At 28.3% G+C, this 12,346-nt stretch overlaps 1 protein-coding gene across 1 annotated transcript; it reads left to right on the top strand.

The window, feature by feature from the left end:
- The first annotated feature begins 290 nt into the window (after nt 1-290).
- On the top strand, nt 291-1,498 carry LOC111808733 (transcription factor MYB20-like). The gene is made up of 3 exons (XM_023694884.2): nt 291-453; nt 614-743; nt 837-1,498. Exons 1-3 carry the CDS (start codon nt 321-323, stop codon nt 1,393-1,395), a joined length of 822 nt encoding a protein of 273 aa, XP_023550652.2. The 5' UTR covers nt 291-320; the 3' UTR covers nt 1,396-1,498.
- The last annotated feature ends 10,848 nt before the right edge of the window (nt 1,499-12,346 follow it).

The following is a 12,346-nucleotide window of genomic DNA, read 5'->3' as shown; positions in this document are numbered from 1 at the left end:
TACGACGGTTTCATTAATTAATTTCTAGAAATCGAGAGTCGTGTTTTAGTATAAAATGTGAAAGGAAATGGAGGGGGCGAAAATTTTGAAAATGACATCACACAAGTTGGTACGCGTAAATCTTCATATACTTCAGTGTTCATACATAAATAAAATAAATAAATAAATAAATAAAAAAGGAAATTGCCACCTGGCTGCATTTAGCTCATATCCATGGACCATGAATCTCTCACTATATATATATGTGCGTATATATATATATAGTGAGAGATTCATAGGGAGTTGATAACTTTACTCGTCTGTGAGAAATTTGTTTGAGTATGGGAAGGCAACCTTGCTGTGATAAAGTTGGGTTGAAGAAAGGGCCATGGACTGCTGAAGAAGACCAGAAGCTCATCTCCTTCATCCTTAACAATGGCCAATGCTGTTGGAGGGCTGTCCCTAAACTTGCAGGTACTCCTCTCTCTCTCTCTCTCTCTCTCTTCTCGTTGACGTCGAGAAAAGGGTCGTGTTTGATGTTTGATGTCGGACTGGTTGAATTATGTTTCGTGACGTCGAGAAAATGATCGTGTTTGATGTTTGATTAGTTGAATTATGTTTCGGGAATTTGCAGGATTGTTGAGATGTGGGAAGAGTTGCAGGTTGAGATGGACTAATTACCTGAGGCCGGATTTAAAAAGAGGTCTTTTGTCAGAATACGAGGAGAAAATGGTCATCGATCTTCATTCTCAACTCGGGAATAGGTCTTTTTAGCTTCTTTTTATTCTTTTTTTTTTTAATTAATTTAATTTTGAAACGAACTTAATTTTATTTTATTTTATTTTATTTTTTACTAGATGGTCAAAAATTGCTTCCCATCTCCCGGGAAGAACAGACAACGAGATAAAAAATCATTGGAACACCCACATAAAAAAGAAGCTAAGAAAAATGGCAATCGACCCTCAAACTCACAAGCCCATTTCTCTAATCGACGATACTCATTTATCTCAAAAGGACCAAAACCGCCGCAAATCTCAACGAAAGCAGCCTCCACCACAACCATCACCACCAAAAGAGCTCAAGAACGAGGTAGCAAGCGATGAAACAAACATCATGAACTTGATTATCGACGGGTTCTGCACGGAAGAAGTTCCTCTAATTGAGGCACACGAAATTCTAATCCCTTCCGCTTCGTGTTCCTCAACCGCAACAACTTCGTATTCATCTTCTAGTACTTCTACTTCTTCATTGTGTTCAAACTCAGAATCAGCAGCCAATTTGCTTCAAGATTTGGCGAATGAGTTTCCAGAGTTTGAGTGGCCAAATATTTTTGAAAATGGCATAGTGGAGGAGCTTTTAGAAGATGATTTTGGTAGCACTTGGGATTTTGTGGCTAATAATCATGGCTTCCTATGAATCATGTCAAAAACTTCATATTTTCTCAAATTTTATGTAATATTTTCTGTTTTTTTTTTCTTTTTTTCTTACTTAGATTCAATAAATATCACAATATATTAAAACACAACGATAAAACTTTGAGTTCATCGATGATTTATCATCATATCAAAGTCATTCCACTAACTATCTCAAAAAATATAACCATTGTAAGATCTTTGATTCAGCTTTTATCGAATCAACACGTGTTTCATGCGAGTTAGGACTTAAACTTCAACGAATAATAGTTGATAGCGACCTCGAAATTTGAAGTTTATTTACTTATAATTTTATTTTTTGGTTGTATTGGTTTAGATTTATTTACCTAAATAATAAATAAAATTAATAAAAATTTAAAAAATAAAATAAATAATTGAAATTAATGAGGGAGATATTTTATTATTTACGTAAATAATAATACATATTTGATTTTAAAAGTATTTAAAAAAAAAAAACGCGGGATTGTTTTAAATATATATAATAAAATAGTGCCACTTGAAGGAAATCAAATATTTATTAATTTATTTGACTAAGTTTTGTCCTTGACTTGTGAATAAAAATGCAAATTAATAATAGAAATTATTTTTTTTTTCCTTTAAAAAAGTTGAATAAAGTCATTGTTTTTTTAATAAAAAATAATAATAATTGTCAGCATTGAGGATGATGCAAGATTAATACAAGAAATTTGGAAGTATATTTAATTAATTAAGATTGAATTATACAAATTATATCACTTTTATTCTACGAAAATAAAGCATTTTATATACTTTATTATTTTTTAATTTTTATTAAAATAAATTTTTAAAAGTTTCAATGTCGAAAAATTAAATTGTAATTAAAAGATTAGATTATATATAGTTAATTTTTTATTATCTAAAGTCTTCATTTACAAGCTGGCAATGGTTGTAACTAATGCAATTTGAATGAACAAGTCTTTAATGAGAAACCCCACGACTCTAAATGTGTTCTTGATAATTGAATTTTTCTATTTTAATTATTTAAATAAATATTTAATTACTGGATCAAATCCAAATGATTAATCTTAATTAACATGACGTGGTGTAAACTATTATATAGCTTATAATAACGATAAAATAATTGTTTTTTTTTTTTTTAAAGATTAAGTGAAGCTAAAGCGACCGTTAATTTTTTTTTATGGATTATAATAATAAGTCGAACTGAATCAGTGTTGTAAAACAAAAGAAAACACTCAGTTACCATCTCGATAATCAACCGTTTGATTACCATTTTGCTAAGAATTAAAGAAGAATCATCTTAAAGATAGAAGAGGTAGATAGAGACCCGTGTTATCAAAGTGTAAAATAACAAGGATTTTTCATTGTTTATCCGTTTTTTTTTTTTATTATTATTATTTGACTAAGACTAAACTACACATATAACTAATCTATCTTATCCATTTGGCACGGCCTTAATGACTGAAAAAAAAAAAAAAAAAAAAAGTTGAATTCTCCAAGTTGAGCTCTGGTAAATTAAGAATATGTGTATATAATATCATCAAAATTGTCGCTTAACATGTTTACGATGGATTAGAAGGGGTGATGGCCCTTGCAGGACCTTCTGGGAAGTCGTTTTAAATGAGACAGAGAATCTTCTTTCTAGTTTAAACTAAATTAGATCAGGAGGACAGAAAATGTATTCCACGAACCCTTTTTTCGTTCCGAGCTTGATTATTATTATTATTATTTTAGTATACGTGTTTGTATTACTTTGTATTTTTCTATTAATTTAGTTTTATTTTTTATTTTTTATTTTTTTGTATATATATGCTTGAACTTTACACGATTTGAGGCAAGTTGTAAATTTTTAAATTTAAGCTTTTGGAAATTGCATGTGAACATTTTCAAGTATATTCTTTAGATAATTATCTTAATATCACATGGATATAAAACATTATTTTATTTTTATTTAGATATTTTAGATTTTTCTCCATAAATGAGATTTTTTCATATTCTAATTTATTAATTTAAAAAAAAATAAATAGAGAATAATTCCCGAGAAAAAATAGCTGAAAATCTTCCCTCCATATTCGGTAAAAAAATTCTATCCGACCCACAAACACTTAGAATAAAATAGGAAATTAGGAAACCATCAGAATAAACTAGAATATTTAGAGACAAACTCAAGCTAACCGGATAAAATTTGGATTATATTTTCCAGATTACAACTGAGTGTTAGCTTTCCGTGTCTGTGTTTTAGGTTTTTTTTCAAAATGCTTCGTACTAAGACAGTATTCCTTACTTATAAACACATAATTTTTTCTCTTAATTAGTCGATGTTTAAAAGCCAGATAAGTGTTTTAATTAATTGAATCATTAGATGAAATTAATTTTTTAAGATATTTTTGGTTAATTGTTTTTCTATTTTATCCATTTTCGGTAAAATCAAAAGTAATTATGCCAAATAAATAAATAAATAAAAGGTCTTTCTACAAAGTACTCCCAGTCAATGTGAAAGCTTGGATGAAGTGGAATATACCTCAAACAAATTATCATTTACTTCTTGTTTGTACTCTGGTTGACTTTGACCATTCACATAGCCTTAAATATTGACCATTGAAAAAATCAACCAAATAACTAACAAAAAGAAATTTAATTTCATTTATTATTTTCAATACATAACTATTTTTTCGCATTTCAATAATATTTCACAAATATTTTAAAACTTTTAAATAAAAAATAATATTAATATATTTAACTTTTATAATTTTTTTTTTTATTTTATAAAAAGCTCGGAAACATATTTGTAAATTTTTTAATTTTTTTTCTAAAATGTCAAGATTTTTAAAGTTTTTTTTTTAAAAAAATTATTAATGAAAATTTTGAAATCCATTAAATACTTTTAAAAATTCAAGAGTATTTTGTAAAATCCAAAATTAACGGCTTTTTTTTACCATTTTCATGATGTATAGTTTCTTTTAGTGTATGACGTTTCGGCAAAATCATATCTACGTCTAGTAGACCTAAAATGCTTCCTAATGTACTATACGGTGATACGACTAGTCGTCAAGTTATATGCTATCTAAGCCATTATCTTTGCTTTTTTCGCTTATAGCCTATAACATTACTTTCTACATTTATCTTACTTTCAAACTCTCTCTACCTCAGTTTTCTAAAACAGGGTCAGAGGATTGGGTACACGTTGTTCGGTCGAAAGCGACGCAATTTCTAGTTGGCTGACTCATTCAGTAATGAGAGCGAATGTCATACAATCACATGTAAACGTCTCGTAAAAACGCGATTGTGACATATATCGTCTTGAATTCAAAGTGTATGATGATATAGAAAATTGTATATGCATTGAATTATTAGAGGGAAGAGGAATTTGGTGTGTATAAAAGGGTTTGAATTGATTCAAAGTTGAAGTAATACTACTACACCGATTCCATGTATAATACCTCTTAGTTCTTACCCTCACCGATTCCATGTATAATGCCTTTCACCAACTTCCACAACAAAACTTTGAATTTATTTTGTGTAAACTAGGGTTAATGTTGGAGATCGAGTCACGTGGGTCGATACGATATTAGTATTCATGTTCATATTTGAAATTTTTTTAGAGGTATATTATATTATGCATTTTTACGAAGAATAGTACAGATAGCAACTAGTTCTTCGTATCGGTATTATCGATATTGAACCTTCCAAATTATTGATATAATTCAACCCTTCATTGTTGGTAGAAAGTAGACTACGGTCCTCGAAATACTCAAAAGTTTACTATTCACTCGTCTCTCTTCAATAGCCACTTGTACACTTTGCATGTTGATTTTTCCTTTATTTTTCAAACTAAATTGGGTTAACCACGCAACAAGAATATGTCACGTGCAATTGTGGGACATAAATTTAAATTGTATCGATTCAGTATCAAGGCTACGGGTGGGTGTAGCGGATTTGATCATCCTCTGCTTGTAGGGATTTACACGAACCTGCTCAATCAGCCACGACCGATAATCAATTAGACTAGTCAAAAGAGTAGATGTCATTTTCTTTTGTCGTGCCCAAGTGTTCAAATAACCCATGTTCTAAGTTGTATCAATAATTTGGTGGTGCATAAATAAGAGTTTTCAGAGACTCAACTGATGAAAATTGGCGCCTAGTTTGTGGAGTCAAGGCTCAGTCGTTGTAGTGTCTCATAAAAATAAATGGTTATTTACCATATAATCATTTTGTTCTACACGACAACTTATCATTCATATGTATGCGGGTGGTCGTATAATTGAGTATCAAAAGTACGTAATAAGTGCATGTACAACCATAGCATTTAACCCTAAAGTTGTCCGTTAGAGGAGCCACTTACAACTGCCTCGATCCAGCTCTAAAATAGTCCAATGACAATTTAGTAGCTTTGAAAGTATAAACGATCAAGCTTACTACTCCGAGTCTAGACTTACCCAAATGATCATTTTCTTGAAGTTGTTCTTAGATCTTAATTTAATAAATCTTAATTTAATAAATAATTTTATTTAACCTAATCCTAGTTGACATTGACTTTGTTAATCCTTAATTTTGTCATTAAAATTCGAAATTTTTTCACCAACTTAATTTGATGAGTCCAACGAGTTCAACCAATTTAGATCTGCAATCTAACCATCGAGAACAAAAATACAATTTACGGTTAAAATATGATGTAATGGATTTGACATGAGACAAAATTCATAGCCAATAAAAAGAATTCACTCCAAAAATCATATTCTATATTTGAAGATGCTTTCATTATTACATTACTAAAAGGGGTTATTATAAGCTTATAATAAAATAAACAAATAACTAATTTAAGTCAAACAATTAATTAAGCACTAATTAAGTAAACTAATATAAGCTCAAATAGTCTATAAACTATGAAGACTAAATCATTATACAGTCAAAATTAACACTTAATTTTAATGAAATTAAAAAATATATATATAGACATTAAATTATTTTATTACTTAGACTAATTCATTACCCACTAAAATTTAGTTCATATAGTTTTTAACAATATTCTATGAAAATAAATGTTGATGTTGTTGTTGACTCGATTCGCCTAAACTTTTCAACTTGAACCATAAAAATTGAGTTCGGTTAGATTTTTTTTTTTTTTTTCGGTTTAAAATGGGTTGAATTTTTTTAAAATAAAAAATTTTGGTCGGGTTATATGTTGACATTTTTTTTATGGGGTCAACCCGATCAACTCAAAAATAGGGTTACAACCAAACCCTACGCTACCTTACTTTTAAGATTATTATAAAAATTAAGAATATTTGACGTTTGTATCTAAAGTTAGTGATGCATTGTGACTTTTGAATGTTTGATGTTTGAATTTTGCAATATTTTAGTTATTAATGTAACGTATATTGTGAATAAATGTGATTTTTTTTAAGTAATTAAAAAAAAAAAAAAAAAAAAAAAAAAACCAACCGTGTATCCTTATAGGTAGGGGTGTATATAGGTTAGGTTCGGTTATAAACTCTATTCAGACTGTTTGGTTACATCCTAACTCATTTGTGCTCGTACTATTATTATTATTATTATTTGTTATAAGAAATTAATTTTTTAAAATTAGAAAACGAAATGGTAAGTTATTAGCATAAAATGTGATTTAAAAGTTTCATATGAAAATGTCGGAATGGTTCCTTTCCACAAGACAAATATATAAATGCTCTGTCACTTACAGACCACATCTAAAATCTCAAAAAATAATTAAAAAAAATATATTATTTTACTATTATTATTATTATTATTATTATTTAAAAGTCAATTTCACAATAAATATTACAAGTGGCTTTTTCTCAAACTGACGCGTAATTGACTTTGTTATTATTTTTACTTTACCATTTCTCATTTTTAAATATATTTATTTTTTCTTTTTTACGTCATCCTCACGTCTGCATTTCATCTCCTTCTCCATTTTTTTTTATTTTTTTTTATTTTGTTTTCCTCTTTTTTCTCTCCCTAAAAAATAGCTCACTTTATTAGTTATTTTCTTTTTGGCCTGAAATTATTCTTATTATATGATATATTCCTTCAAATACTTATATTAAAACTAATTAAAATTTTTTTAATCCACATTATTTAAAATACACATTATTGCTAACTCGTGTTGTATAATATATGGTGTAAAATGTGAGAAAATTAATTTTTTATATCATATAGTTGGATCGATAATGAATATGCTACTTGATCAATTAGATTTACTATATATCAATTATCGTCGAACATGACTAATTAATTTTTTTTTTAATTTTTGCTTTAAAAAAATTATATTTTTGCAACTACTCTTATTTTTCTATAAAATATCGAAATGTCCTTAAAATTTGAACTTTTTTTTTTATTACAAATGGATGATAAAAATAATACAATAATAATTAGACGTGGATCACATGATAGAGTATTTCAGAAGAAGGGTATGTTGTATGTGCCGTTTCTTTATGCATCTCTTGCTTTATCGTACCAAAATTAACTTATTCACGTGAATTTACTGTAATATCCTACATCAGTTGGAGAGGAAAACAAAACATTATTTGTGAAAACTTCTCTCTAATATACGCGTTTTAAAAACTTTAAGGGAAAGTCCAAAGAGGATAATATATGCTAGCGATTGCTTAGGCGCGTAACTAGATGTGTGGATGAAGATTTGAAAACTTTCGAAAGAAGAATTAAATATTTTAATTCTTTTAAAAAAATGGATTATATTAAATATAATTAATTAGACAAAATGGTGATCTAAACATGATAAGGGCAATAATGTAATTTGACTTGTTAATTGTTGTATTGAGCTGCCGCATCCTTGCCAAAGGACAAGGCATGCTACAGATTTTCTTATTAATATTATATAGTTTTATAATGTTTGAATTATGTTAATTTTTTTAGTAATTATAGTCAATTAATACTAGTCCATAAAATATTGAAAGTCCACGTCATTTTTCTTTTATATTTTACCTAGTACAATAACATTATATTGTTGTGTCGGATGAAATTCCCACCTCGACTAATTTAGAGAATGATCATGAATTTATAATCAAATAATATTATTTTCATTGGTACGAGGCCTTTTGGAGAAGCTCATAGCAAAGCTATGAAAACGGACGATATCATACCATTGTAGAGAGTCGTGTTAAAAAATAAAGTGTAACTCGACAATGGGTTGGGTTCTAAATTGGCTCGAGTTACCGAATCAAAACATATTATTTTATTTAAAATTTATATAAAAATAATTTTAAAAATAAATAAACTCAACTATGAAAGTTGGAAAACGTACCGTTTGTTAAAGAAAAAGAATATGGGAGACAGCTTTTGACAGCGAAAGGAATGAAAATATTGGTTTTTTTTTTTTTTTTTTTTTTTTTTTTTTTTTGAAAAAATCAAATTATAATTTTATTATGTTATTGGAAAATAATGGGTTGAATTTTTCAAATGTCAAAATTTTTATATAATAGCTATTTTTAATAATTACAAAATAGCAAAAATAACTTCGTTTCATATTATTTTAATATAAAAAATATATCTTATTAATATTTTGTATTATTCATTTTAATTAATTGGACAAGATCCAATCATTATCATACTATTATTTATATAATTATAGTTTTAAATTTCTTTTACTATAATTTTAAATATTTTTTATTGTTGAAATTTTGAATGTGTCGTGCAATTTGTACGAAATTATTTAATCTATACGAACACTAAGATGTCTAAACCTCTATTTAATAATAATTGAGATGTCGATTACTAATTAAATTGTTTAATTAAAAATATTTTGGATAGTCGTTTGAACGTAGCTCTCTCGTTTTGAAGTATATATTCTAAATTAAAATGTTTGAATAAAAAAAAACCGTCAACAATCATTAAGAAAAAAAAAAAAAAAACCTTTTGTTTATGATATTTTACAAGCGAGGACAAAAGAACTGTGTGTTAGTTTGTGGGGGATAATGTTCATTCTTAGAACCGAGAAGTAGTTTGAGTCGGAGCCATTAAGCACCAAATTTGGATTTCGATTCTGAGTATGACTCGTTACACTACCGAAGTTGATCTCTTCCTTGCTTTGTGTGAGATCCGACGTTGGTTGGAGAGGGAACACACCATTTCTTATAAGAGTGCGGAAATCTCCTCTTAACCGACGCGTTTCTGTGACGATATGTAATGGATCAAAGTAGACAATATCTATTAGCAACGAGTGTTAATATTATTATTTCAAGCATATCAAAAACAAAAAGTAATAATCGGCACGATCCTAAAAAAAATGCATGTAGTAATCAGAATTTTTTTACTCAATTTTTATAGGTTTTCGTGCATGACTTTTTTTTTTCCATATTTAATTAAGAGTATCGAACTAATTTAAGCGTATGTCAATTAATTGGACAAGACAACTATCTGATGAAACAAACAAACATGTTACCTTAACGTTACTTTTGCACCCAATAGACCACATGGTGGTTTCTTTCATGCATTACTTCCTTAACGTTCACTTAATCCTATAAATATTTCATGACTTGAATTGTAGACTTACTTAAATGTATTAAGGTGTCACATTAGTGTCGATAATTCTCATATCATAAACATTGTTATAACATTAACGTAGTTTGTCAATTTGGATATAGTTTATTTGACTTGAATATATTCTCTCGATTTAGAGGTTAAATGTTGAATTATTTAAATTTATATAATGAAAAAAAATCAACCTAATTCAATATTTTCGTTAATATGATTAATAAATGTGATTAATAAACTAAACCTAAAGTATTAAATGGTTCTTTTTATTATTATTTTTTTTTTGCCTGACTTAGTAATTAATATTACTTTTTTGATTTTTTGTTTCTCGTTTTTTATTTCTTTTCTTTTTAATAAAGAAAAATAGAGCTAAAAAATTTTGGGTTATATTTTCATAATTATTATGCATTTTTTTTAAAAAAAATTATAAAATATTTTTTTTATTTATAGATTAAAAAAAAAAAAACTTGTATAACATGAATAAAAAGACAACTAAGAGAAAATTTCTACACAATTTTGAAAATGTTTTTGAAATTTTGAGAAATAATTATTAATTTCTTGAAACATGAATACGAGGAACGGGAAATTAGAAACAAACAATGATACCCACCATATCGTAGATAATCAACATCCGGAGGCCTTTCCCTCCCTCTTTTTCTCCTTGATTTTCATCACGAGAAACTCGAAACCCTAATAAATAGAGAGTTCGTAAGAAGTCAAAATGTCATCTGAAACTAAATTAAAACGCATTAACTTAATTAATTTTGAATATGTATTCTTTTAATAATATATATATATATATATATATATATATATATATATATATATATATATATATATTCACTGTATAAACATGTGAAAAAGACAAACGGTAATGGAAAAGAAAAGGGAATTGAAAAGAAGGCATTGGAACATCCGTGGGCTATCATTGTTTGTCACCCACTTCTTCTTCTTCTTCTTCATTGGCCAGTCCCCCCACGTGTATTGATTTCATTGGCAGTCATAATGGACTTTGTGACCCTATGGCGCCCCCTTTCAATCTATGAAAATAAAAAAGTTGTCCATATATATATGAGATTTCATGATGAACTCAATGAAATCAATTCTGAAATTATGAGTGACTCAGATCATATATATATATATATATATATATATATATATATATATATATATATATATATATATATATATATATATATTTCCTTCCAACTTTCTATATTCCATGGTGTTAATCAATTGTTTCAATGACCTATTTTCTAATATCTTCTTCTCAATCTTTACCGCTTAATTTTAAGCCATTCATTACTTTGCTTAATTTACAATACAACGAGACTTTCAAAACTCGCTTAAGTAGCACCTAAATAGTAATTAATTAGCCTCGATTTTAGTTTATCGTCTCAAGATTGTTGAGGTGCTTGCTGTTGGATGATGAAAGTCCCATATCGGCTAATTTAGAGAATGATTATGAGTTTATAATCAAAAAATACTCTCTCCATTGGTACGAGACCTTTTGGTGAAGTCCAAAGAAAATCCATGAGAGCTTTATGCTCAAAGTGGATAATATAATACGATTGTGGAGAGTCGTGTTCGTCTAACTTAGTATCAGAGTCATACCCTAAACTTAGTCCTCCTCAGAGGAGGCCTACTTTGTTCAAAAATGACTAAGACTCCAAAGGAGTCAACCTAGATTAAGAGGAGGCGTATTTTGTTCGAGGGGAGGTGTTGGATGATGATGACTCCAAAAGAAAAGGAGTCAAGCCTCCTCTAAGGCAGTAAAAAATGAATCCCCTCAATTAAGGGGAGGCATACTTCGTAAGAAAAGGAGTCAAGCCTCCTCGAAGGCAGTAAAAAATGACTAATCCCCTCGATTAAGGGGAGGCATACTTCGTTCGAGGAGAGGTGTTGGATGATGAAAGTCCCATATCGGCTAATTTAGGGAATGATCATAGTTTATAATCAAATAATACTCTCTCCATTGGTATGGGACATTTTTGGGGAAGTCCAAAGAAAAGCCACGAGAGCTTATGCTCAAAGTGGACAATATCATACCATTGTGGAAAGTCGTGTTCGTCTAACTCTTACAAGGTGACTCCGTTTAAGACTCGATTTTAGTTTGATTTATTGGTAAGTTTCGATATATTTAAAAATCATAATATTTCAATTTTGCATATAATGATTATATAAAATTCATTATATAAAAAATGTATTGAACACTTCAAAATGATTTTTTTAAATTGAAAAATAGAAAAAAGAAGCCTTATCTTGTGCAGCCACAAATAGAAATGGAATGCTTCTACAATGTTCTTGAACATTGTAAAAGACTTTATCCATTTCATAATCAATTGCAATCTTTTTCCATTGTCCTATGATAAATAACTTAGAATCACTAAAATTGTGACACATAATCTAATCCTCTTAATCATTTGGATTTGTCGGCAGCCTCACTA

Source organism: Cucurbita pepo, chromosome 13 (genome assembly GCF_057944985.1).
Source record: "Cucurbita pepo subsp. pepo isolate OVF chromosome 13, ASM5794498v1, whole genome shotgun sequence".
NCBI lineage: Eukaryota > Viridiplantae > Streptophyta > Magnoliopsida > Cucurbitales > Cucurbitaceae > Cucurbita > Cucurbita pepo.
Note: the sequence above shows the minus strand (reverse complement) of the source record. Positions and strands in the feature narration are given on the sequence as shown.

What these genes read in the sequence shown, in the direction of transcription:
- LOC111808733 (XM_023694884.2), top strand. Translation starts at nt 321, where the DNA reads ATGGGAAGGCAACCTTGCTGTGATAAAGTTGGGTTGAAGAAAGGGCCA. An exon ending in GGCTGTCCCTAAACTTGCAG is followed by an intron (nt 454 to 613) that starts GTACTCCTCTCT and finishes GGGAATTTGCAG; the next exon opens with GATTGTTGAGATGTGGGAAG. An exon ending in CATTCTCAACTCGGGAATAG is followed by an intron (nt 744 to 836) that starts GTCTTTTTAGCT and finishes ATTTTTTACTAG; the next exon opens with ATGGTCAAAAATTGCTTCCC.